The sequence below is a fragment of the Labrus bergylta genome, chromosome 9 (genome assembly GCF_963930695.1).
Source record: "Labrus bergylta chromosome 9, fLabBer1.1, whole genome shotgun sequence".
NCBI lineage: Eukaryota > Metazoa > Chordata > Actinopteri > Labriformes > Labridae > Labrus > Labrus bergylta.
In genome coordinates this window covers 6256023-6282575 of record NC_089203.1, presented here as the reverse complement: position 1 = coordinate 6282575, position 26553 = coordinate 6256023, and the positions used below count along the sequence as shown (strand labels likewise).

At 39.9% G+C, this 26553-nt stretch overlaps 1 protein-coding gene across 3 annotated transcripts; it reads left to right on the top strand.

Moving 5' to 3' along the window:
* zgc:154054 (Alpha-1,3-mannosyl-glycoprotein 4-beta-N-acetylglucosaminyltransferase B-like) lies at positions 1 to 25327 on the top strand. Of its 3 annotated transcripts, none has more exons than XM_065958947.1 (15): positions 1 to 325; positions 1998 to 2207; positions 5235 to 5372; positions 7939 to 8072; positions 10855 to 10901; positions 12992 to 13105; positions 13330 to 13405; positions 14733 to 14847; positions 14990 to 15120; positions 15652 to 15759; positions 17509 to 17702; positions 19221 to 19299; positions 22322 to 22397; positions 22892 to 22999; positions 23590 to 25327. In XM_065958947.1, exons 1-15 carry the CDS (start codon positions 235 to 237, stop codon positions 23598 to 23600), a joined length of 1632 nt encoding a protein of 543 aa, XP_065815019.1. In that variant the 5' UTR covers positions 1 to 234; the 3' UTR covers positions 23601 to 25327. The 3 variants fall into 3 exon arrangements, with proteins under 3 accessions (XP_065815019.1, XP_065815020.1, XP_020509025.2); XM_020653369.3 differs by having other exon boundaries at positions 3 to 325; positions 22892 to 23004; XM_065958948.1 differs by lacking the exon at positions 5235 to 5372 and having other exon boundaries at positions 2 to 325; positions 22892 to 23004.
* Positions 25328 to 26553: the final 1226 nt, after the last annotated feature.

The following is a 26553-nucleotide window of genomic DNA, read 5'->3' as shown; positions in this document are numbered from 1 at the left end:
GAAGCTGTCATAATGTCACTTTCGGTCTGTGGAGGCGGAAAAACAGGTTAATGCAGGTATGCTGTTGGGGTGTTAATTTATGACGTGTGGAGAAAGTCACAATTCGTGGTTTACAGCGTCACATTTCATTACCTGCATTTTACCTGAGCCGCTCACACCCTCCTGTTGGCCCGCTGGGGAACACACCGGTCGGCGGATTAAAACGGATTTACTGTCTTTGAGAAATGAAATGAAATGAGGTTTTACTCCGTCAGATTTGGATGTCTGTTGGCTTTCGCGGGTTTTGTGTCGTTTACCTGGATTAAATCAATTCCCAATCATGGAGGTAAGATGTTCCAATCTTCAATTCAATTTAAAAGTTGAAATCTTTTAAATTACGAGTAAATATTGTAAATCAGTAAATGTAGTATTAAAAAACTAACTCATCACTTTAACTTATTTTGGTATCTGCTTTAAATGGATACCTTAAGGAAATGAAAGATTTTGACACCGTTTTATTAAGATTAAACCTTCATACTGTCACCCTCTACATCCGGGGTCTGGAAAATTGACCCCAAACACTGAAAATAATCACTCTGGGCCGAGGCAGAAATAATAATCTAATGGTCTAGTTTAGAAAAATATTATTTTCACCACTCTTTTTTGTCCCCCCCACAACAATTTTGTATTGGATATTTTAAATTCCGATAAAATGCAGCCATATACAGTCTAAATTCATCAGAGCATACAAATATTATTATTTCTATTATAAAAGAAACGTAAGAAATTAAGAAAAAGATGCATAGTAAGAAAGACTATTCCCAACTTTGATAATGTTTGAATTACAATACGGGACAAATGATGAGTTTTCATAGCTTCAGCTACCAGTTTTTTTTTGTATCAGAAGAAGGCAGCCTTGTGTGCAACAGTTTGACAGTTATAGAGATTTCTCAGTGAGATTGTTCAAAAGTCAGGGAGACACTGCAGATTTACAGACCTGTGTTGTGTTGATTAAGCATTTGTATTACACATTGAAACTTTTGCTATTATGATTAATTTATGCTGCAAGACAAAGATACGCCATTCAAGTCAAAGATCTATTGATAGCAGTAAATCCTGTGAACTGTTTATTGCTTCTTCTTTTGTGTTTTGGTTGTGAATGTCACACTGTGACGACCCCAAGCTGGCTCTCTAACTTCCTTCTTTCTTCAAACAAGAAATAATGACCTGTCAGACCACATAACTCAAATTCAGTCAGCTTCAGGAAACCTGACTGAGACTTCAGAGTCACTGTGTGATTTAAATCTGTCAGGAAGGAGAAAAAGTATGAGCTGCAAATGAGACTGAACATGAAGCCCGATCAGAACAAGTACACGTGTGGCAGATTGTATTTGTTCATACGTAAAATGAAAACTCTCTGGACAATTAAAAAAAAAATCACAAAATGTGAGATGTTCATACGTTAAACAGGACTCTTATGCACAATGCAAGTTTAGAATTATACCTTATGAATTTTTCTGTCTGCATTAATATGGAAAAAAAGGCAGTATTGAAAAATAATTGTGTTTCCAGGCCATTTCCTCTACATGTATTCTTCTATCAAAAATCAGAGTGTCCTATCTTATACTCGCATTAGTAAGAAACCTCAGTTCAGCCTCTCCCTGAAACAGTTATTTTCAGCTGCTTAATTTCTCTTTAAGGCCCCCCTCCCCACCTGCCTAGTTTCTTCTGATTGGCCAGCTCTCTGTGGAAGCCTTTCAAGGGGCAGAATGCTGCAGGGCTGCCAGGGGAGGGCTGCTCTCCAGTGCTGGAGAACAGAGCCTATATGAGCTGTTTCAACGGCTTATTATGCGATAATTGTTAAAGCGATTTGGGCCTTAAACATCTTGTCTACTCTGTAGCCAGCTTACATAAGATAATTTACACTTGATGAGATTTTAGATATTTATTTAAATGCTGCCAACACAACAGCGCAACATTTTATTCTCAATAGTACCAACTTGTGTGTTTGTCCCCAGTTTCTACAGTACAGCTCGACCTGCAGACCCTGTACGAGCGCCTGTCCGTGGCCGAGCAGTTGGGAGGCGAGGTCAGAAAGGATCTCAGCAGCATGCTGGAAGAGCTGAAGAACATATCCAAAGCTGTCAACAACACCCATCACACCACGAACACCACCACCACCACCACCACCAACACCAACAACAACAACATCTCCACAATCCTATCAGGTACTGTGTTTGTGTCCAACAGGCATGTGAAGGTCTGATGTGTGTGAACACCATTAGAGCGTGACAGTATTTCAGCACAAAACATACAGTTAGGTAGATCTAACCCTCGTAAACGACCCTCTAATATGTCCAAGACGTTAATGGGAAACTTAACAGTTATTGGCCTCTGCAATATATGGAGAACAATGCACCCATCCAGGAGAGAATACCCCTATAACTCCCAAGTCCATAATTCTTATTCAAGGATTGACTTCTTTATGATAAATACTGCCCTTATTAAATGCACAGTATGTAAAATCCGCCACCAGGGCGCTCTCAATCAAAACAATAACAAAAGATGATGCTGAGGCTGCCGGGTAATCATGGGAGTGATTCTCTCAGCTACGTGATATCACATACTCATTATAGTTTGTCCCCCGTCGTGGTAGTAGGTTTAGATGTCGAAAAGGCGTTTGGCCGAGTGCAGTGGCGCTATTTGCTCGAGGTTTTATGTCATTTCATCAGTCCCCCAAGGCGTCTGTATAAACCAATGGGCAGATTTCAGAATCGTTTTGCCTTGGATGAGGCTTTCTCCTTACCTGTTTGCTCTTGCAGTAAAGCCATTAGCAATTAAGATCAGGTCTCATAATAGCATTATCAGAGTTTAACAGTCCATGTCCCGGGTGAGACGGGTTGTCCACAATTGGTTGGAATAGACAGTCTTTCAGAGTTGTGAGCCCCATGCTGTGGTGAGTTGTGGAGTGAAGTTATTATGAGGGATAATTTCTGGACTGTACCACATTCTTTCAAAGTGACAGTAGAACTCGTTCAGTTTGTTGGCCAGGTGCCAGTCATTCACAGAGTGGAGGAGAACTGTTGTTTTAGTTTCTCATTGTGAAGACGCTTGGCTTCTCTCACCGCCCTTCTAAAGGTGTATTTAGCCTCTTTAAAACTCTCCCTGTCCCTTAAAGGCCTCTTAAAGGCCTCCTCCTTTTTCTGCCTCAACGGTTAGTTTAGCTGTGAACCAGGGCTAACCAGGGTAACTGACTGTAGTGCGTGATGTTAAACACAAATCCTGGCAGAAGACTCCATTCACTAAATTAGTGGGTTCAGGTCTTCTACTTTTCAGAAAATGTATATGTATGTAAATATATTTTTATGTTTACAGTCCAAAAATCTTAAATAGTGTGTAAAAATAACTGCAGCTCCAGAAACGTTCAAATATGAGTGAGATGAGCCTATTTTTGTTTAGTTTATTTTGGACTCTGAAATGAAGATGATTTACTGACATTAGGAGACATGTTGCGGTCTCTTGCAGGAAAGGGAGTTCTTGATGTGTTTTTATAAATCTAAATTATGAAGAACTTTCAGCTGATTGCTGAAAGCAACATTACGTATACATTTGGCTTGATGTGCTTTGCACTGCACTGTAAAATACACAGTGCTGAGTGCTGACATGCATTTGTTGACAAACAGACCAGTGGTGTTGTTAGAAGCCAACGAAAAACAACGTTGACTGACAAGGTATGGTAATATAACCGGATTTTGCGCAAATGTGACTCTTCTAGAGCCTACAGCTAATTGTAGAGACAACTTTTGGTGTAAGGTGGATTTATTTATTTATTTGTGTGCAAACCTGAGACAAAACTTTGGTTCGATGACTTACTGCAGCCGGTAAAGCGGCTTAACATGAGACAACTATGACAATGATGACACCGGTTACAACCATTCTAACATTACATCTTAATCTATAATGAATAATATCTGCAGGGTTGTACACTCTGCTTCTTGCTCAGTCACTCTCTCTTTTTCCCTTCTTGGCTTCATCTTTCACTGTCCTCTTCCTCTTAGCCTCAGCCAGTGTATCAACAGTATAGAGACTGGCACTTCTCGCAAGAGAACAGCGGCTTATAGTGCTATAAGCAGGCGACTATGACATCTGTGGACAAGAGGGAGAATGTTGTTGTACTGATAGTTGTAACATTGACTTTGAAACTTATATTTTAAGATCAAAAAGTTTCATATTGTTGCTTTAAAAGTTAGACCAATTAAGGAAAATGTACTATATTTGGAACAAAAACCAGGATATCTGTTTCCTCCTGGTAAAGTTCTGTTAAAGTGAACTGTCAAAGAGGGTTCAGATCATCAGGAATAACAACTCTAAGAGGTAATGGAAGAGTGTGCTCTCAGACAAAAACCTTTAGTTGTTACAAACTGAAAAAGCTTGGACCCAGGACAGAACCATGAGGAACTCTAACCCTATCGCCTTTTCTTTTTTATGAAAAGGTTTCAACTGAGATAAAAAAAGTTGCAACTTGACAGACAGGACTGTACAGAGGGGAAATATACAGTATTACAGATATTTAGAGTTGAATAAACCATAGTTTAGCAAAGTTGCAGTTCATGGTCAATGTCTTAACTCCTAAATAATGGTTGTGTATGGTTCTCAGGTGTGTTATTTTAGTCTTCGACGAGCAGCAGCCACCTTAAGTTGTATTTTAATAAAGGTTTCACAACTAAGGAAAACACTTCCTGGTGTGGTCAGTAACACAGATTGAATATTAACTTTCTGTGGAATCAGCTGCTTTAAAACTAGATTGACAAGGTCTCAAAATATCTGATTGGTTGTGCTGGGGCTTTACTCATACAGATATGAATCTACACATTCTATTGGTACATCACATCGTCATATCAGGATCCTGAATAGAAACTGAAAGAAACTTTTCCTGAAAAAAAACCAAAACACTTGGACTTGGCGGTAGTTGTCTCTTTTGTGGCAAATATCTTTGAGGGTTCTCGTTTTATAATTTTCGTGCAGGCAGATGGCTGCTCTTCTGATACAACCTTTCAGAATAATCATTTTAAACATAGCCTATTTTAAATCGATTTACGTATTTAATATAAATGTTTTCTTTAACGGGGCCCTAATACTCCGCTGTATCTCAAGTATCATATCTAAGTTTAAAATTCTTCACAACCCTGCCTGTGATGTAAGTAGCTTTTTTGCATAGACTGTATGCCTCCTCCTCTCGTTCCTTCTGTGGACAGAAACAAGAAAGCGGGGAGACAACACTTCAGATGGACAGTCGATCCTGCAGCCCAACATGTACTTCTACATGCCCCATCTCAGACAACATCCAGAGAGCCTCGTACCCAACATAAAGCTGGGACAAGGACGCAGGGGAGGTATGGAGCATTTACTTAAAGCCAGTAATGAATTGTTTTTTTAACTGTAGCTGCCTGACAAGTTTCTTTTGATACTTACTGTAGTTCTAAATAGTTGTTAAAATATTTTCTCATTTCTATTTGGACTTAATTGCACACTTTTCCTTGTCTTTGTCCTGCTGAAACACTTGAACTTCCCCTCTGGGAATAAGGAATATCTTATCCATCAATCAATCACACTTTATTTATGTAAAAAACAATTAGTGACCAATGCACATTAATAGGAATGAAATTCCAAAAAAATAAAGATGGATGGCCAATAAGATAAGTCATAAAAGCAATAAGAAAATAAAAATGAGTACACTCAAGAAACATTTAAAGCTGTAGTAAAATAAGACGTTCACTGTGATTTGGTAGTGATGAGAGGAGAGAAGGTCTGTTGCCCGGGGCTACAGCCAGTGTAGGGCTACAGCACCAGGTAGTGGGGAGTGCTACGCTACAGTTTGAGTGCACATTGGAACAGCCTTAAGCGAAAGCAAATACAAATATTGATTATCAGTTCGTCCGACTAGTAATTCTGGTGCTGACAAGGAAGGTTGAATCTTTTTGTCTGTTAGCCGTGAACTTCCTGAGATGAATCGGGTTGATTCTGAGAACCAGGAAGTGAGTGCAGGAATGCCAAAGCAGTGACAGCAGACAACCTTTTGTAGATGCCATGAGGTGCATCTGCCTTAGCAGGTTTTAACAAACTCATGCAAGAAAAAAAGAAAAACTGGACACTGCTGGCATCTCTTCAACAAAGAATAATAAGAGAGGCACACACCTGAGAGAGGCATTGTCTAGAGAAGGGAAGGACAAGGCTGAAGGGGAAACTTTAAGAGACTAAATTGAAAAATTCATAAAAGAAATTGAAGATCATTTTTCTTTATACCTGTTTAGATTGTAATCTTATCTGGCCTGGTTGGAACCATGTTATGTTTCAAGTTTCATCTTTATTTCTGCTTCAGTGTCATCTTTTTCGCTGGTTGTTTGTTGAGATATAAAGTTGAATGAACATGTTTTTGAAATATTGCAGATTTTGATCACAGTGAAAAATGTCACGTAAGTGGATATGGATAATCATCAGGGTGCTGGAAAACGCTGATATGAGAGTTTGCTTCTGGGCAGTAACACTTCCTGGCATGGTGCTTGCTGAGGCTCCACTAACACTCCTTTCTTTCCTTTAGTGTGTTCGAACGGTGATATTGCTTCAAATGTTTGAGAAGTTTTGTGGTGTTGCCTGTTTCAGCCTCACATGACTTCTTGTGTAATTATAGGTTTAAATTTATCAAACATTATGTTTATATTGAGAAAATTATATCGCGATGATTAGCGTTATTGATTTATCGCCAGGCCTAGTACCATACCGATGTATAAAAAATGGACGCCGTCTCAGCGACGTCACCCATTGGTTTATGAAGAGGGATTTTGAGGCCAAACAATGGCTGCTGTTGTACTGTGAATGCCGACCCTACAGTATAAAGCTCGATTCGCACGGGACTAGTATTACCTGGGGACCTCATGTGATTTAGAAATGACCACACCACGTCTGTGTTTCGTGCGGTGCATTCGCACGGGATAAACGAAGTCTGTGTTTTAACTTGAATTTACTGACATTATCCCCCGGATTTGATGTCAAGTGTTATCCACATTGGTGTAAATCCTTGGGGATGGTTGAAACTAAGTAAAATCAAGATATGCTTGTTTTAGATTAGCACAATCGTAGCCAACTGTATCCTTATTTGGTGTCAGATTTTTAAAGACTTAAATATAAATACTTTTCAATAAAACATGTTTCAAATCGATACGATCTCCCATATTTTAATCAAAAAAGATCAAACTTTTATAATTTGTGCAATTTAGACAGAGTGACAGAGATTTTGTTCATTCAAAAACACGAAACTACCATCGTAACTTCAAAAGCATAAAGTTGTTATTTTAGTCTTCAGTTATCAGACGAGCAGCAGCCACCTTAAGTTATAATTTAATAAAGGTTTCACAACTAAGGAAACACTTCCTGGTGTGGTCAGTAACACAGATTAAATATTAACTTTCTGTGGAATCAGCTGCTTTAAAACTTGATTGACAAGGTCTCAAAATATCTGATTGGTTGTGCTGGGGCTTTACTCATACAGATATGAATCTACACATTCTATTGGTACATCACATCGTCATATCAGGATCCTGAATAGAAACTGAAAGAAACTTTTCCTGAAAAAAAAACAAAACACTTGGACTTGGCGGTAGTTGTCTCTTTTGTGGCAAATATCTTTGAGGGTTCTCGTTTTATAATTTTCGTGCAGGCAGATGGCTGCTCTTCTGATACAACCTTTCAGAATAATCATTTTAAACATAGCCTATTTTAAATCGATTTACGTATTTAATATAAATGTTTTCTTTAACGGGGCCCTAATACTCCGCTGTATCTCAAGTATCATATCTAAGTTTAAAATTCTTCACAACCCTGCCTGTGATGTCACTGCTACTGTTTTATTAGTTTATTATTACATGTGTGTGTGTGCGTGTGTGTGTGTGTGTCCTTCCTCAGTGTCTGTGGTGATGGGCATTCCCACAGTGAAGCGGGAGAAGCAGAGTTACCTGGTCAGCACACTCGGCTCTCTGCTCTACAGCCTGACTCCATCACAGAAAAGAGACATCCTCATCATCGTCTTTGTAGCCGAGGTAACACTCACAATCACACACACACACACACACACACACACACACACACACACACACGGACACACACATACACAGCTTAGTCATGGTGCAACAGACCACAAATCACCATGAGGATACTTTGATACTTCTTCCATCGATCCAAGGATCACATGCAGTCCAAAGTTTTGGGGGGTAATCCAAACGGATCACAGATTAATTGGCATCTGTTGCAGCAAAAACATTTTTGGGAAGCTGAAGTATCACAAGTCCTACCTCTGTGAAAGTCATAATTAAGACAATAGTTGGACTTTTTACTATCATAGCCTACTGCTCACTTAAAAAGCATTATATCCTATGAGGATTAACAAATGAAACCAGGATTTACCACCAGCAGCAGTATACCCAACACAACTGCAACAACCATAAACGTGCAATGCAAACATTCAGCTGTTTACACAGACAGGCACGCTGTGCAGTTCATTTTTACACAGTCCAATCAGTGTGGTTTATTCACGTCACATGTCTGATTTATGTCATAAGATAAGACATTAGTAAGATCTCCTTTATTCACCCTCAGAGGGAAAATTTAAGTTTTTCAGAAGTAAAAAGACAAGAAAAAAAGCGTTCAATCGAGTACAAATAAAAGTAAGAATAAAAAAGAAAATCTGTCCTCGAGAACCCATGAAGAGAGTCCAATTTTAAAAAATGAGGGTGAAATTGGGTTTCTTCTACAGAAACAAAAGCTCTTTTTTATCACTAGGAAGAGTCAACATTTGTACCAGTGATGGACTGTGGTGATTTTCTTGCATGCATTCTACTTCATCTTCACTGAACACGTTGGACTCATTATACCATGATGCGTCTCCGGTTTCGTACACATCATTGTGTCTTGTACGAGAGTGTAGGTTTGTCTTCCTTAACAAAAAAAAGTAAAACAAGAATAAATCAAAATAAAATCTATTTACAACTATTAACTAGTAAGGATAAATCAAGTTTACATCCATTAAGGGCCAAAAACTACACAGATCATTGGGACATGTTGTGCTGAGTGACGAGTTACAGGATGAAGTGATGGTGTGATCAGGAGTACCAAAGCCATTAAAACAGCAGCTTGCATAAGAAGAGACCGTTAAGCAATAAATATAAACAAAATCACCTTAGTAGTATTATGACATCATGTAGTAGCATGTGACATTGTATGGACTTGAAGGTCTAATAATTCAAACTTAGTGTAGTGTGGTAGAAATGATTCAGGGAGTCAATGGTGGGTGATAGTGATGATAGTCCTGTGTGTGACCTGGGTGGGATGAGGCGCTGGCTGGATGAACTGCTCATCTGCTTCTCTCTGCATGGAGAGGGTGAGAAGGGTTGTCCAGAATGCCTTTGATTTTGTCCTCCATCCTCCACTGTCTCCAAACTGTCCAGTCTGATGTGACTATCCGGTATATTCCCATGTAGCAAACTGCACTCCCTTTGGACACGCTGACTGTTTACCTAAGCTGTACGTTTGTCAGTTTTGTAGGCGAGTGACCTAACATTCCCCATCACATCGGTGGTAGAAAATGGTTTAAATTTCCTGTCCCTCTCCATCCTATCTCTGAATTTGGAACCGACTGTCTTGCAGCAGTGGACACCTCTCCATATCTCAGCTGGGATGCGTGTAGAGGGAGCTCTGGCTCCATGCCTGGAGCGCAGTAAGGTGTATGTAAACGTGTATGTAATGTGATATAGAGTAAACTTGCTGTCTTTGAATCCTAACCCTGTCCAGCTCGTTTCTGCTTGTTTAAGATGTTATTAATTAAAGAGGAATAAGAGGGTGAGCCGGGTATGTTGAGCCTGAAGTCACATGAGCTTTTGTTTTCTTTATACCTGTTTAGATTGTAATCTTATCTGGCCTGGTTGGAACCATGTTATGTTTCGAGTTTCATCTTTATTTCCACTTCAGTGTCGTCTTTTCCACTGGTTGTTTATTACGCACACAGGACTCAAAGTGTGCATACACTTCAGATGCTGACTAGTTTCTCTGCGCGTTTTCTACTCTGGTCCCCGGCATCAGTAAAGTGCCTCTCGCACACACCTGCCGAACACACACTCCCCTCGTTCTCTCTCTCTCCTCACTCGCACTGAGCCATTCACAGACATACATGCGCTACTCGTATAACACAAGGCTCTGTGTAAAAGATAGAAAAATGTTCCATGCATGTAATCCATCTAATCATCTTTGGAGATTTCGCTCTTCTGATGGATATGAGTTGGCTCTTTCTTGTATATGGGTCTCCATGCTGTGTAGATGAGCCTCCTGAATTTGCACCCAAAAAGCTGTCAAAACTTTCATTTATAATTGCCAACGCAGCCTCCATAATTCCGGGAACCGGGAAAAAGGCAGAAAAAAGGTGCAGAGAACACAAAAAACCTTAAAAAAAACTACCCCAAATCACAGAGATGTCAATTCACACGGGACTAATATTATCACATAACCTCTGTGTTTGGCGAAATATGGTAGGTAATTTGTGGTGGAATTTTTACTTTACAAATTACGGACATGGCAGATTCGCACGGGATTAAGATCACAGACGACCTCCACATTTATTACAAATTACTAGAGGTCCCCAGGTAATACTAGTCCCGTGTGAATAGGGCTTATGATGCCGACTTACATTACTTAGATCTAGATCTGGCCTTCATGCGACAAGCTCCAGTTTCTGTTCATTGCTGCTAAGATCCCGTTTGGTGTTATTTAACCACATTAGAACACCCCCCCCTCCCCCCCCGTTACTGACTCTGTCCTTTTTTCTTTCTTCAGACCGACTCCAAGTACGTCAGCAGCATAGCAGAGCTCATCGCCAACAAGTGAGTCCCCCTGCCTTTCGTTTCCTCCCATGTGGCAGTTTCACTTTTTAGCCACGTACTTTGGTTTCCTGAGCAGTGTTGTTTCTTTTTGTGTCTGTGCTTTTTTTTTAAAGTTCTAAATGAGGTGTGTTCGTGTGAAAACTAATATTTTATTCTACTGTTTGTAAACATACACCGACACGTCTCTTTATCATCCTGTATCACAAAGCAGCGCTGCAATCGAGACAGGCGTCCCACCTCTCATTATCTCTGTAAGTCAGACGTCACACATTCACCTTGTTTGCCCTCCTCGTCCTATACTGGGTTTCACTTTTAGTCAGAAGTGGGAAGTTTTCTTCTGATTCCGAGGTGTCGCAACGTCATGCGCAACGTCCTTGAATACGAGAATTGCAAGTTAAATTACAAAGAAAACCTAAAGAGATGTTTCCTTCTGCTTTTTAGTGAGAAAAGGACTTTCACATCCTGTGGTTGTAGCTTTTGTGAACCTGTGAAAACATTCAGATGACAAAGTGAAGGTTGCAAACAGGAAAAAAACTGTTTGTGTCCAACATACAGAGACTGTTTCTGGAGCAGAACTTTCTCCTGTAAATGTGACTTTGGCATTACTATTATTAATATAACCAGGGGTTAAATCCACAGTTTGGCTCCACACTTCAGCCACATGTGTGGAGCCGTTACCATGACGAGGATGTTGTTTTGTTTCAAACCGTGAAACTAAATTTTTTTGAGGCTGGCCTCTCAATAAGCTGAAAACGTTTCCCCTCCCCTCCGAACTCATCCTCCTTGTGTGGACAGAACTGAGCTCTGTCAGCATGAGAGTGCAGCTCCGTGCAGACGAAAGGTGCAGATAGCGTCAGATACTTAGTGCTGAAAAGTGCAGGGACCAGGGTCTAAAGGAAGTTTAATTCAAAAGAAATCTTTTTACAGCCTATAAAGACTCTTTGCTGGTGGTCCAGGGACATAAAGCAAACCATGTAAAGATTAATATATAATATCAATTAAAAGTTGGAGTACAGTATTCATGTATTTCTGCTCTGTGATTTGGTATCAGTTACACCTACTATCACACCCCCCTAATATAATGGTAGGGGAAACACTGACTGATGTGATCACACCCTCCATGGAGTGTATTATTGGCACTGGATTTACGCTATATTATTATATTATTCAGCTTATTGCTGAATGTTAACTTTGGATGTCACGATAAAGGTTTGGAATTTTTGACTCAAGATAATAAAGAAGACAGATTTTCCCTTCAGACAAGCACCAGAAGACCAAAGCTCACTTTGTTCAAGACATTGGTTTATTGCAGGGAAAATGGTTTAAATCTCCACAAATCCCACGTGGATTTTGAGTCTAAAAATCCTCAAAGCTTTTAGTGGCTCAGTGATTATAGAACAAGAAGTTTAATGTGATAAGACGACAAGGTGTGCAGAGGTTTTTTAACCTGTGGGGATGTTTTTAGCCCCACATTCAGTGTCTCTGATGTATTGAATTAAAAAATGCTCAGTTGTTCAAAAACCAATCAGACTAAACCTCCAGCCTTTGCCCTGAAACGTCACACAAACATCACAATTTAACAACTTGGATAGTATCATAATTTCCAGATTCTCCACTTGTCATGACATCATTGAAGGGCTGTTTATATGCTCCTAACTCATAAATATGGTAAATACGTTTTTTTTCCGATAAGCACATCAAGGCAGCATACTTTTTTTTTTTTAATCTGGATGATTTTGATCCCAGCATGTATTATTACATTTTCTGGTTCATGTAATAATAATCATAATTATAATAACTTTTCGGCTGTGTTTCCATTCAACACCAAACGCCTGTAAGCCCACCCGTATCCCTGCCACATGATTGGCTGTTCATCGTCTCTTTCTTCTTCTCCTCGTCCTCTTTCCCAGTGTTTGGGTGGTGTAAAGACAAGTTTAAGTCTGTCAGACTTTCATGAAACATGAAACGTTATATTTCTATAGAGAAAAGTTATATTGCGATAATTATAGTTATGGTTTTATCACGTAGGCCTATATATATATATATACACACACACATATACATATACAGTAACTGTCTTTTATTTGTAGTTTTCCCACAGAAGTGCTGTCGGGGTTATTGGAGGTCGTCTCTCCTTCGCAGTATTACTACCCCGACTTCAGCATCCTCAAAGAGACCTTAGGAGACTCCAAGGACAGAGTCAAGTACGCTCACTTCCTCTGTTACTTTTCATTTTTGATGCTCGGTTGAGTAAAAGTGTCTTCTAGAAGATTTTCAGCTCAAAACGTGTCTGTAAAGTCACCACCTGAATTAGTGAACACGTTCATGATTGAGACACTGGCTTACTGATTTAAAACATGAAACTTTAACAGTATTCTTTGGTTGATCTACATGGATTATGTTTCAGTATGTAGTTCTCTGCTCATAGATGGCGAACAAAGCAGAACCTGGACTTCAGCTTCCTCATGCTCTACGCTCAGGATAAAGGCACCTACTATGTTCAGGTACGGGTTCAAAGTCAGCCTTCTAATCTTATGTACATGGTGAACTACTAGATATGAAGACCAGGACATGAGAGTACAAAATAAAACAGGAGAAAACGGACTAACCATTGCACCACCAGCGCCCCATTTGGTTTCTTTTTAATCATCCAAGTGCTTTCACACATGTAACGCAAAACTCCTAAAACTCCTGGGCCCGTATTCACAAACATTCTGAGAATCCTCTGAGAGCTCCTCATTTAGCTTAACAAATCCTAGCAAGGAGTTTTAGCTTAAGAGTGATTCAGGAACATTCTCGGAGCAACTCTGAGCGAGGAAGAGACAGAAACGTTTATCTTAGTGAGGAGGCGGGTCCTAGCAACATGGTCGACCCCGTTGCTAGGTTTGACACATCTTTTCTTTGTCCCATCTTTTTGATTGGTTAATCTAAAACTAAAACTAAAACTATAAACACTTTGAAATGATCATCTGTGTGATCATTTGTAAGTTGTACTTTATAAGTATATAGCCTACAGCCTGCAGAAGTTTCTTTATAGTTCTTTTTTAGTTATATCACCATGAAGAGTGTTAATCATTGATTGATACACCTGTCGAGGTAACCACATGGAGAGAAACTCATCAGTGCATGTCTTCACATGTACTTAAAAAAGTCATTGTTGGCTGGAAATGTTGCATAAATATTTGTTGTCTGTTCTGCCGTGAGTCCAAATGTAGTGTTTGGAGAACATTTCTCTTCAGCTTCAGAAACTCTTCATTCTGTTAAAAGTCCTCCTCACTACTCCTAACAGTTTCACACCGTAGGAGCTCTCTTTTATCTTAACAATGAAGTTTGACTTCATTCTCAACATTTTAACTAACTACTTTTTCAAACGCCAAGAGAAAATGTATGTTTAAATGTTCTTCTGTCAGACCCTCATTATCTTCCATGATGTGCAGCTATAGAACAGCAGCCTGTATGAATGTTGAGTCTTTGTCCAAACACAGTTCCTAGGAGCGTCTTGTTATGGCTTGCTATGGATGAGTTTCCTCAGAATAACCAAAAAAACCACTGCGTCAGCTATGTGTTTGAGACAAACAGGCACAGCTGAGCACATCATGAGCTCCGTGTTCAAACAGGTTCAGGAATGACGGAAGCAAACAAAATCTAAATCCTCAGCAGAGGAAGATGTCACGATGAAGACTGTCGGAGTGAAACCACAAATACAACGCTACAGAAATGTTTCCAAGTTCAAACCTTTAAAAACTGGTTAAAGTTTTTTTCTGTAATGGCGCTCAATACAAACATTTCTGATGTGAGTTTTTAAAATCAGTTTCTGTTCTTTCTTCACAGTTAGAGGACGACATCATTGCAAAGGCCGACTATCTCAGAAACATGATGACCTACACCAATGAGGAAGCTTCCAAAGAGTGGCTCTACCTGGAGTTTTCTCAGCTCGGATTCATAGGTGTGTGTTTGAAATCATAATACAGTGGAAAAGAAACCGACTCGGGTATTAGCAGCAGGAACTTGACATCGGGGTGCATAAGATAAATCATGCCAGGAGAAGGATGAGCTTCTCCTCAGCCATTGTGTGTTCTTTCCTCCAGGCAAAATGTTTCGAACCAGCGACCTCCCAATGATCTCCGAGTTCTTCCTGATGTTCCAGAGAGACAAACCCATCGACTGGCTGTTGGATCACATCCTGTGGGTCAAAGTTTGTAACCCAGAGAGAGATGTAGTAAGTCTGCCTCTTAAAGAGTTTCAAATCATCATGTGACCTTATGTGTATGTCCCTCACTGTCTGCTCTGACTCAAGATCTACTTCATAAAGCATACAAACCCAGAAAAATGTCCTGCTCCGTGCAGCTTGCTCTTGTTTTAGGTCTGAATGTGAAGAAGAGTTATCTTCACCTAAAAGGATCAAACATATTTGCTTTTGAACGCTGGGTACACTGCATCGTACAACCATTGTTACTGGAGGATTCTCCTAGAGGGAGCACATAAATCAGACCGCGTTAAACACTGGTCTCTGACTTTAGTTCATTTATTATTTATTTATTCCACGCTCACGCTCACGCGCACGCGCACGCACACGCACACGCACACGCACACACACACAGAAAGAGAAAGGAAAACTAAACTTTGAAATAAAGAGAAATGTAGCAGAGACCATAAACGACAGAAAAATTCTTGTTTTACATATTATTGGGAAAACAAATATTTTTAGAAGTTTATAGTGAGCGTCATGCTGCTGTGTTGTTTTATGCAGAAAGACTGTAATGAGCAGAAGGCGTCACTCAGACGTAGGTACAAGCCGTCGCTCTTCCAGCATGTCGGCCTCCACTCGTCGCTGTCCGGGAAACTTCAGCATCTGAAGGTGAGTTCAGCTCCTCCTGTTTATTCAATCTGCTCAGTGTGCATCTTTTAGAATATTTAATACATTTTTCTCTGCATTGTGATAAGTAGACATGTATATTAAGAGTGAATATGTGAGTGTGGATGTGATTATACTAGATATCACATCACACACCTTTTCTGGGCATTGATTTTGTAATGAAATGGGCGCTACCAGCAGAAAAAATGCCAGTAGTGGACATGTCTTTCTTTAAAATGACCTGCAGTTAAAACTTCAGAGGCATTAATTACACCACAGAAGACAAAAAAAAGCCTTTTTTAGTCAGGGTGGTAACTGAGATGAAAACTCTTAAGTCTGTTGGTCTTAGGTGGAGTGATTCTATAGAGATCAGGTAAACCGCAGAGTTAACATCTGTCATCCACTTCATCTTGTGAACTTTGCCTTTTAAGTGCCAGAGGAGAGGACAAGTTGATCACAGAATGAAAGAGCTACTTAACAGTGACACGGATGTGTGTAAAGTGGGAGTGTTTCCATAAGAAGCTCTTGACAAACACCCAGATAACCCTTGGGTTGTCCCAACGGTCCAAACTCCAAAGTTTACATCAGAAGTGACCAGCGCTTCTTGATTTTGATTGGTTGCTGAGGGAGAAGGGATATTGACGAAAATGGTAGTGTTACCAAAGTTTATCTATTTTCATCTATCTGCTAGCGCACTGACTAAAAACAGCTGGCGACGGAGGGCATGTTTGCACTAAAGATGCTGAAAATGCTTAACTGCGTTTGTTTTGTGCAGAAAATGGGCACTGCTAGCACAAAACAAAAACATTGTTAGTGGACACAGGCCCTAGTGCTAATGTAAAGTTAATAAATACACGTTACTGATACTAATAATTTATGTGGCACTTTAAAAAAATACTGTTCTGCATAAAACTGCAAACAACAGTCAAAAACATGGGGGAAAGGACACAATTACAGTTAGCGATTATTTCAGGGATATTTGTGCATTATAAAATAAAGGTTACAAAAACAAAAGCAAAGATAAGAGCACTTGTTCAAAAATACGAGCCGCTTGATTTGTTGTGATCCAGATTGGTAAAGGTGTCCGACATCCGATTTCTAATCCAACTAAAGCAGTTATAGGGTGTTTGAGGGCTTGTTTTGTCATTAGGTTTGAGACACAGGGAGATTTGTGTGACATCTGCATACAATATGAATGTAGAGATATGTTATTGTTTAATGTACTGCCACCCAGAGGGAGCACGTTAAATTAGAAAAGGATGGGACTTAAAATTGAGCCCTGTGGGACGCCGTAATCAGTGGGATTAGACTGCGATGCCATTAATTGTATTTGTCAAAGAATTCTAAAAACTGTTATGAAACTAAAAACAATTTTATTACTCAGTAGTTGGTTTTATTTGTGTTGGCTCGTTTTCTTTGCTGGTGGCAGCAGACAAAAGAACAGCCCTTCTGGGTGGATAAAAGAGGATTGCAAATGTTAATGGTTGCTAATGACGTAGCAAGAAAAACTGTACAGCGGTAAGACAAAGGGATAACAATAATTGTCCCTGTTAGTTAAACATGGTGATGCTTCCATCAAATAATGAAGTAAACAGATAAATTACAAGATACACAAAAGACTAGATAACACAGTATTGTTGTTTGCCTTGTTCATGCATGTTTAGGATTCAGGTGATGTGTTGCATGAATCTTGAAGCACATTTATTCTGTCCTTGTGTGTCTGTGTGTGTTCTTGTCTGTGGTCCTCTCCAGGATAAGGACTTTGGGAGTCAGACTCTGTTCAAGGCCCACAGAAACCCTCCTGCAGCGCTGAGCAGCAGCCTGAAAGTTTACCAGGGGCACAGTCTGGAGAGAGTGTACAAAGGAGAGGACTTCTTCTGGGCGTCATCACCCGTCAAACATGATTACATCCTCTTCAACTTCTCACAGCCAATCCACATATCCCGGTCAGTCTGAAATTTGTGTGTAACCTTTAGGAAACCATCCAAACGCGGGAGAACCTTGTTTGCATAATCCTATTTAAACTGATCCCAAATAACACCCATAATGAGCAGAGACTTTCATCATGACGTTGCTCATTTGTTAATGATGATGTCTTACGTTACGTTATATGGGGGTATATTATGTTTGTTTGAAAGTAATCCAACAGGATTAAAGTTATCAGACAGAATAGGAACACCTCCAGTTTCTGTTGTTGAAAACTTTTGAATAAAAAAAAAATCTGGATGATCCTGATCGAAGCAGAGGTGGAGAGGGGAGTGATGTTTTTTTAGAGTGTATCCATGCGACTGCTACGATTTTCTTGCACGTAATTAAACGGCTGCATTACCTTCTTCACAATCTGATTCTGAGTTTTCAAATTAGGCACGAATGTTTTGTAACGTGCTTGAGCACGATTCCTCAGATGAAATTATTTTTACTAGTATCATATCTAAGTTAAAAACTCTGGTGTTGTGACAACCCTACAGCCATTACAGCCTTTTTCAAATCAGTCAGCTGAAGCAATCTATTGCAACAATTCCAGTACTTTCTTTAACCTAAAGGTTAACTGTGTTTGTCAAGACCTAACATTCTGACAGTGGTTTCACTCTCACTGAACACACAGCTCTGTCGCTGTTAAGTAGCTCTTTCATTCTGTGATCAACTTGTCCTCTGCACTGAGATTTAAAAGGAAAGGTTCCCAAGATGAAGTGGATGACAGATGTTAACTCTGCCGTTTACCTGCTCTCTATAGAATCACTCCACCTTAGACCAACAGCCTTAAGAGTTTTCACCACAGTTACCCACCACCCTGATTACAATGTGTTAAGTCCATGTAGTTATTTAATGCCTCTGATGCTTTAACTGCAGCTCATTTTTGTAAAAAAACACCGCTTCTGCGGCACGCCTCTAGATATTTCTTATCTGTCCGGGCCGCCCACTCTATACTGTATGTCCACAGATTACCTTCTCCTCTTCTCTCCCATTCCTGACACTGATTTCACATTTGACATGCCTCATTCTCAACAATCACCTGACAAAACCTACCAATTAGCTTTCTATTTAAGCTGCAGCATTTCTGGTCTCTCCCTCTGATTTTTCACAGCCAGCTCTGACCTGCACCAGTACTGCAAATTAAAACTGATTAGTGATCTTGTCGGAGTTTAGACGGCAAACACAAATTATGAGCTTCAGACATGCCCAGTTTAAGAAAGAGGCAGACCCGCGCAGTAAAAATAGTTTAACCACAACCAGGAAGACACGATCAGAACATGTGAGAACGTGGATATTGATCCGAACAGCAATCTGCATAAACCACTTCTTTGTTTGTTAGAAACACAATTTCTTACAGGATGGGCCGGACTGATGTCTTTCCATGAAGCTTTTTTGATATTTATCCTGACTATTTGTGTCCCTGTAAACAAAGTTGTGTGTCAGCCCTTACATTACGTTTTAATACACCTGTGTTGTCTCCTTTTCTGCAGGTACCTGTTTCGCAGTGGAAATGTCCAGCACAGTGGAGATAAATTCTTCAACACAACAGTGGAAGTGCTACCTAGCCATGTGAGTAAAATGTACTGTGTGTATGTGTGTGTGTTCATGTGTGTGTGCGCTCTAGTGTGTGTTATTCAGTTCCTTTATTGTCGTCAAGCAGATCTCAGCTTTCATCTCAGGTGTTGGTGGCTATCACCATAGCCTGCTATCACTCCCAGGCTCCTTCTCTCTCTCTCTTTTTGGTTTGTGTGTGTGCGTGCGTGCGTGCGTGCGTGCGTGCATGTGTGAATCGACACTTCTGTCACACTAAAGGGGAAAAGTGGTCATGGCTTTTGAGACCTTTTGGTAAAGTAAGACGGACACAGAAACGCAGTGTGGAAGATTAGAGGGACACGAGATGAGATCAGAGGCTTCATGTTGCAGGTGAAACACCCTCAGAGCAGAGAGGGAAACACTCCTGACACAAACACATGACAAGAAAAGGATGAATAAGTATGTTACAAATTCAGCAAAGCTAGTTAAAGGAGAACCACTTTGACACGCCACGTCTTCTCTAAAGGTAGTTTGTGTTGTTTAAATCAGCAGTGGCAGCGTGCGAGACGCATCAGCCTCCAGAAAGAATAATTTAAATCCAGGTTAGAGGTCAGATTCTCTGCCCGAGCCCGACAGCAAACGGGTCTACAACTGCTTTTCAAAATTGCCCTCCAGTGGAGGGCAGCGCCCAAGATTAGGAGCAACAACCGGAAAAGCACAGCGGTCGAGCAGTCCAGCAACGCCTCCAAGTGCCAGCAACGCCTCTTCTTCCAGTCGACCCCTCAGTCCAGATAGAATTCTACAAAAGTTTTATTGAATCAGTTTTAGCTTTTAATTTCACAACCTGGTTTGGGTCCCAAACCATTTAACCAGTTAACCATTAACCTGAATAGTTATTAATTTCTAACCCACATTAGATTAGCAACATTATTTATTGCTACTCTGTCCTGCATCATTTTGTTTCGCCTTACAAGCTTCATTCACTCAGTGCTCTTTGATTGCACTTTGAATGTTGAATGTCGTATGTGTGTGCTTGTTTGGTGTGTGTGTTCACCTACCTTTTTTGTTTGGTTCATAGTTCATCACCCCTGGAAACATGAGCTTTGCAGATATGGCATGTGGCTGTAGATGTAGCTGCCGTAACCAGCATGAAATACCACCAAACAGTTTGGCCTTCAGCTGTTAGCTCCATAAAACGGAATTGTATAAATCAACCCATTGTAACCTAAACCAGATCAAGATTTGGAGTCAGGATTAGACTGATTTATAATACCATGATCTGATTGGTGCATCTCTAGTTGAAATCTGTCTCGATGTTGGGGAACCAGTGGACTTCCCTGTAAAGGCATCAAGTAACTTTTAAAAATGTTAAAAGTACTACATTCCAATGATTGGCTACAGGGCCTGGAATTACTTTAAACCGTTCAGATTTTGACGGAGCTTTAACAATGGAAGGGTTTAAAGGATTCCTGAGGAGGTTATTCCATTCTTCAGGCCGTGTTGAGCGCTGTGAACGCTCTAAGTGCAATCAGTTTGAAACGACTTAATGTTTGAAAGGACCGTGCGCGCCGTCCGTACATGCCTGTGCCTAACATCTGTCAAGCCTGTTACACATCGCTTTGGTCGATATGCCAGTTTAGCCTGACACAGCATATTACTTCATCTCCATTTTATAGATCAGAATACTGACAAACTACGCCATTCTTCTCCTGTCCTGTTGTTTACTTTCAGATCATAGTGCAGCACGAGGTCAGATGGCAGAAGCCATCTAGTGGCCGCTGGCTACAGTACATAACATTTGTCTGGCTTTGATGTGCTGAACAAACTGCAGAGTGAACGCACAAACTTCATATGTGAAAGCGACCGTCCTGTGTTAACAACTGGACTTTATCTCTGTACAACCTAATCTGCTGTAGCTACTCCCCGTGTGCTTGTTTTTTTATTATCACGCTCAGCTTTATAATAAAAGTATTCAGATAAAAGGGTGTAAGCTTAATAAAATAACACACCTACATCAGGAGCAGAGGAGACTACTTTCTATGTTAACCTGTATTTTCAAAGGTTTGATTATAGATCAATGTTTACTCCGTTTTGTGTGTTTTATTATGTCCTGCAAGCCAACATCTATTGATCCAAATGTCGACTGGATTAGGGATGAGAAAATGTAGCACCCTACTTTGTTTATTTTGATTCTTAACATATCGAAAGAGAAAATCCTCTCTCTCTTTTTCTCCTGAACAGTTTAGTAGTGACCCTGGAACCTGAGCTGAATGATAGAGGCTGAAGTATAAAAATAACATAATAAGGTCTCATTCTGAATTTGCATCCTTATTTGAACACGGTGTCACAGGTTTCATAGCCAAATGGTCCTAAATAGAAAACAAAGAGCGGGTAGTTAAAGAGCTCAGCACTCTGGTGTCACTTCTGCACCTTTAAAAGAGCGACAAGGTTATAGAGTCCTCACCACTAACTGTATATCACGATGATACATTCAGAAACGCACTCTCAATGCAGAGTTAGCGTGTACGTTAACTGCTTGTACCAACACTGCAAGCTACCGCACATTAGCACAAGCTAACCGCCGGCGTTTGACACCTGCCTGTCCAACAGAAAGCAGACCAACGGGTGAAAGCAACTCAAAGGTTCACTCTCATTTTGGAGCAAGCTTTATCCGTTTGTCGTTTTGTCACACTGTGATCATATTTTCTTTACTTTGCCACAATGACTATGTCCGTAATATTCACCAGTTTGCCACGGCTCTGGACAGGCCTCTGGTCCCACCCTTCAGCTTACACACATTTAACTTTTTGATAAAACATCAAGTAGGCCCGTCTTCCACAATTGTAGCGTGAAACTCTGGCTTCATATCTCCTGAATTAACTAAAAGGAAATATTTTAAAAAAATGCAGATTTGACAGAAAAAAAATTTTGGTCAGGATTTCTCCTTGTCACATTGAACTTATAATAAAGATGGGAAAAACCCAGGATTTATTTGGATGACTTTGCTGATACTTTGAAACGTTAAACTTTCTTTAATATCTGTTCCTTTCTTTTGCAGGCGTCAGCACTAGTGGAAGCTGTGAACGGATCGAATTCCTCCTTCCAACAATCTGAAAAAGGATTCGCTGTTATCGGTAAATATGCCGGATGATTTGATGTGTAGTGTGACCGCTGTACCGTGCTTGAGTACGGCACGGTACAGATGGCCAGTGTGACCGTGCCCTAAATGAGGGGTTTTACTGATAAGATAAATACAGACTCAAACACTAGCTGTAGCATCACTAAAGTTAGAGTTTGAGCTTCAGTACTGCTGTTGGTTTAATTATTGCCATGCTAATGACATTTTGATCAATGTACTGTAAATCTTCTCTGATTAACATCAGCATTGCATTGTGGGTTTGTTTGTATTGAATGAGGGCGCCACTTTAAGGAGCCTGGACAGTGTGCTTTATTTGAACTGACAAGAAAAAGTGTTTTATTCAGTTATCATTTGAAACTCTAAATAAACTCATCTTCAGATTGGGTTAGGTTAGTAATGTGACAGATGATTTAAACATTGAATATCAATGACATAACTTACATTATTTTATCTATACCTTCACATGAGAAAACAATGTGTGTGTTTCAGGCGGGTTTGAGAACGGGGTAGCTGACGGTGAAATTCAAGAAGCGCTGCAGCCGATCTCAGCTCTCCGCCTGGTGGTTCACTCAGACACTGCCGTCTGGGCTCTACTGAGTGAGGTTTGTGTGTGTGTGTGTGTGTGTGTGTGTGTGTGTGTGTGTGTGTGTGTGTGTGTGTGTGTGTGTGTCGTAAGCCTTCTTCTCAGTAATTTCAAAGCTTTTCGCACAGAGGAGTGTTTTCAGTTCAATAACAGGTTTTCAACAGGTACCAGTCTGACCACATACTTTCTTTCCTATGTCATGATGCTTTTGATGTCTTGTGTGAATCACTTTGTCATGCCTTGTTGTTGAAATGTGCTATATAAACAAACTTGCCTTGCCTTGTGTTAAGTCCAAAGAGCAGGCTTCAGGCTTGACTGCATTTCCTCCTCCTCTCCTCCTATAATTGACTTTCTCGACTGCTTCCCCTGTTAGTGAGTCAGACCTGATCTTTTGAGTTTTATATCTTGAGAGAAGATGTTTATTTGGACTCGTCAGGTGAATGTGGCTTATTAGAAGTGAAATTAGATATGAGTTATGAGTTCAAACTAGACATTTGGTAAGATTAGATTTTTTTCAGTGTAATACATCAGGTGTGCGTGCGTGCGTATGTACGTGTTGTCATTCACCTACTGTGTTAACGCTCACTCTTGTTCTGGCTTTCAGATTCTAATTAAAGTTTGATGACCACAGTGAAGAGGGAAACCAAACACAGGCCTCAGCTTCCAGTGCTGCTGAAAAACACGGCAGGAACCTTTTTTTTTAATTAAAGGAAGAAAGTGCAACATTTTATACAGAAACTAATGTCCTATGTACTGTAAATGTCTGTCTGCCGTGTTTACATCATGTTTACATGCACGGGACAGCCAGCTCCTCTTCTTACAGATAAAGCTGTTTTAGTCAAGGACTAGAGAAAAGAAGAATAAAATACTCACTGCTTATTTAGATGTCACGTACGTGTCTTTAGATCACGTTCATTCCATCTAAATTAATATGCAATGTGAAGGCGCTAACATTAGCCTGCTAACACAAAAATGCAAGCCAAAGACAATTTGTCCACCGCTTGTACTAAATGATGCTTAATTATTGTGCATCCCTTTTAAGAACTTCTTATGTGAAGAAAGGGGGGGTTGGAGTTGTGTCACTGGAGAAGAGCGGAGGCTACAATATAGTGGAGGTGTCGCCAAATAGCGGTTTGTTTTGGTTTAATGCTGGTGATCAAGGGCGACATACTGGATCAAAAAGTTGCACATTCTTCCTTTAAGGATTTCATGAAGTGCCTCAAACAGACCATGGCCCTTTTTCAAACCAACCCCTACACCCTCCGTTAGAAGTCACTCTCACAGCTGAGTGAAGCCCCCTTCATCAAGGTGTCGAGTAGAAATACAGCGGCAGGCTTTGGGAAAAACCTCCCTCTCTCAGGTGGAAACAGGAACTGTGTGTTACCATGGTTACTCAGCGGTATCTTGCGGGAACACCTTTTCTTTGTAGCTAATGCATTCTGTAAAAATATTTATGTAGCCTAGATTATTCTTCTTCTTTAGTTATATGAGTGTAGACTTACAACAAAACTATTAGATTGAGCCTACATTGTTTATTGTTTAATTTCAGTTAAGTTATTGTAACTTTATAGAACAGGGTGTCCTAAATTAATGCAAAGACAAGGATAATATTGTTGAACATCAGAGCAGCAAAAAGTGTATTTTTTATTGTTGAATTGAGATTTCACAGACATCAAAAGTAGAAAAATAAGAAATAAATATTAACAGCAAAAAGTTGTCTGCAACATGATTTAATATTCTTTTGTTTTTGCAACAGTCCCAGTAAATATAAAACACTTTACAATAAATAAACATAGATTGAATCCTCAATACACATTTGAAGTTGTTAACGTCTGATGATGATATTAAATGTCTATCTTAGTTGGAGCAGTGTTTATTGACACTTGAACTCACAGGTTGCTTCATCCATGACGACCGGACACAATAGGCGTTGCACGTGATCCGAAAGTCGGCATCGGTGCAGACTCGCTGGTGGAGGGTTTTAGAACCCACTACCACTCCCTGCTAATTGGTTTGGGACAGACTTAATATGGCGAACCCTCCGCGAGGACGCGCAAACAGAGGGGAAGTGGGTAGGGAGAGGGTGTAGTGGCTGGTTTGAAAAAGGGCCTATGACTGTGTCCCTAATGAAGAGGAACCACTTTTAGTGTTTGTTCTGGTGTCACTTTGTTGAACGTGTGAAGTGATGAAGTTGAGAAGAGAATCATGTCTCTCGTCAAGAGTGGAGCTAACTGCTGGTCAAAAATCTCATTATTTCCTTTAATTTATTAACTAGCATATTGTTATACCTAACTCTGACATTATATTTTGTTGTAACAAATAAATAAAACTACACCGAAGTACCTCAGCTCCTGAGTATTTAATTTATGCTTCTTTTTTTCCTTTGTATTCCAAAACAATCAATTAAACCAAAACAAAAGATGATCTCTTCATAAACACTACAGACTTATGTTCAAGTCTTAACACTGAACACAGAAATTAAGGAATTCATTTTTCACAAGAATCCAAACAGGCCTGTTTTAACTTTCAAAACCAAACACTAAAGTGCAACTACAAACATTTGTCTGATAAAATCAGATCTTTTTTGTAAATGTGGAAGAGTGACAATGTTAGTGACTATAGTATTCTATCCATGCTTTCACTCATTAGTGCGGTTTCTCCTTATTTATCGTCTCCGCCTCTTCTTTTCTTATTCCACTAAAAGACTATGGGGTTGACAACGTCAGCGCCATTTTCAACTTTCAATCAGACATTATTCTCGATTAGAAGTACCTATATTACGAGGGGTGACCGACAGCGGTGTGAAAATGGTCTTCTCCTATCATAACAACGGACTAACGCTGTCAGCGGTGTGTTCAAGTGCAACTTTTTGGCCAACATAAGAGGCCACTAGTTCTTTGCCATCTGCTTGGTGTGTCAGGGCCTTTAAGTACGAGCGTTAAGTACAGAGTAAAGTAGGCTTATAGGGAAAAAAGAGACCAGACCCAAAGTAAAAGTTTTGACTACAAATCACTTTTTCATGCAAAAGACACAAAACATACAAGTAATAAAAGTAAACGACATATTTCAATCAGTGCACGGAAAAGTTTTAAAATTTCTTCTTTTTTTTTTACATTAGAAGCACAAAAGAAATGAGGGCTACAACATTCCTGTTTAAACATTGAAAAATAAAAGAATACAGAAACAGGACACAATGCATCAGTCTCTCTGATGAACAGAAATTTATATTCTAAAGTCTTTATGTTTGTTGTGATTCCAGTTTTTCCAAAATTCATCTCCCTTCTCTTTCTGAACCCGCAGTATAAAAGTCATTTTCTCCATACTGCGGATAGTTTGTGATTTTTATGAGGAGTCTCATGGTGGGAGGATTCCTCATTTAGTTATCGCTTTTTTACTCACAGTGTTGAAAATCTCCAAGAGGAATGAGTCTCTTTTACTGAGACCTTCAGGAATCATCCCCAAAGTACAGAGTGAAAGAGAAATCCCATGTTATGTCCAGAGTCTCTTTTTCAAAAGGATCAATCTGTAAGATATGTACTGAATGAAATGATAAAATGACTTTACTATA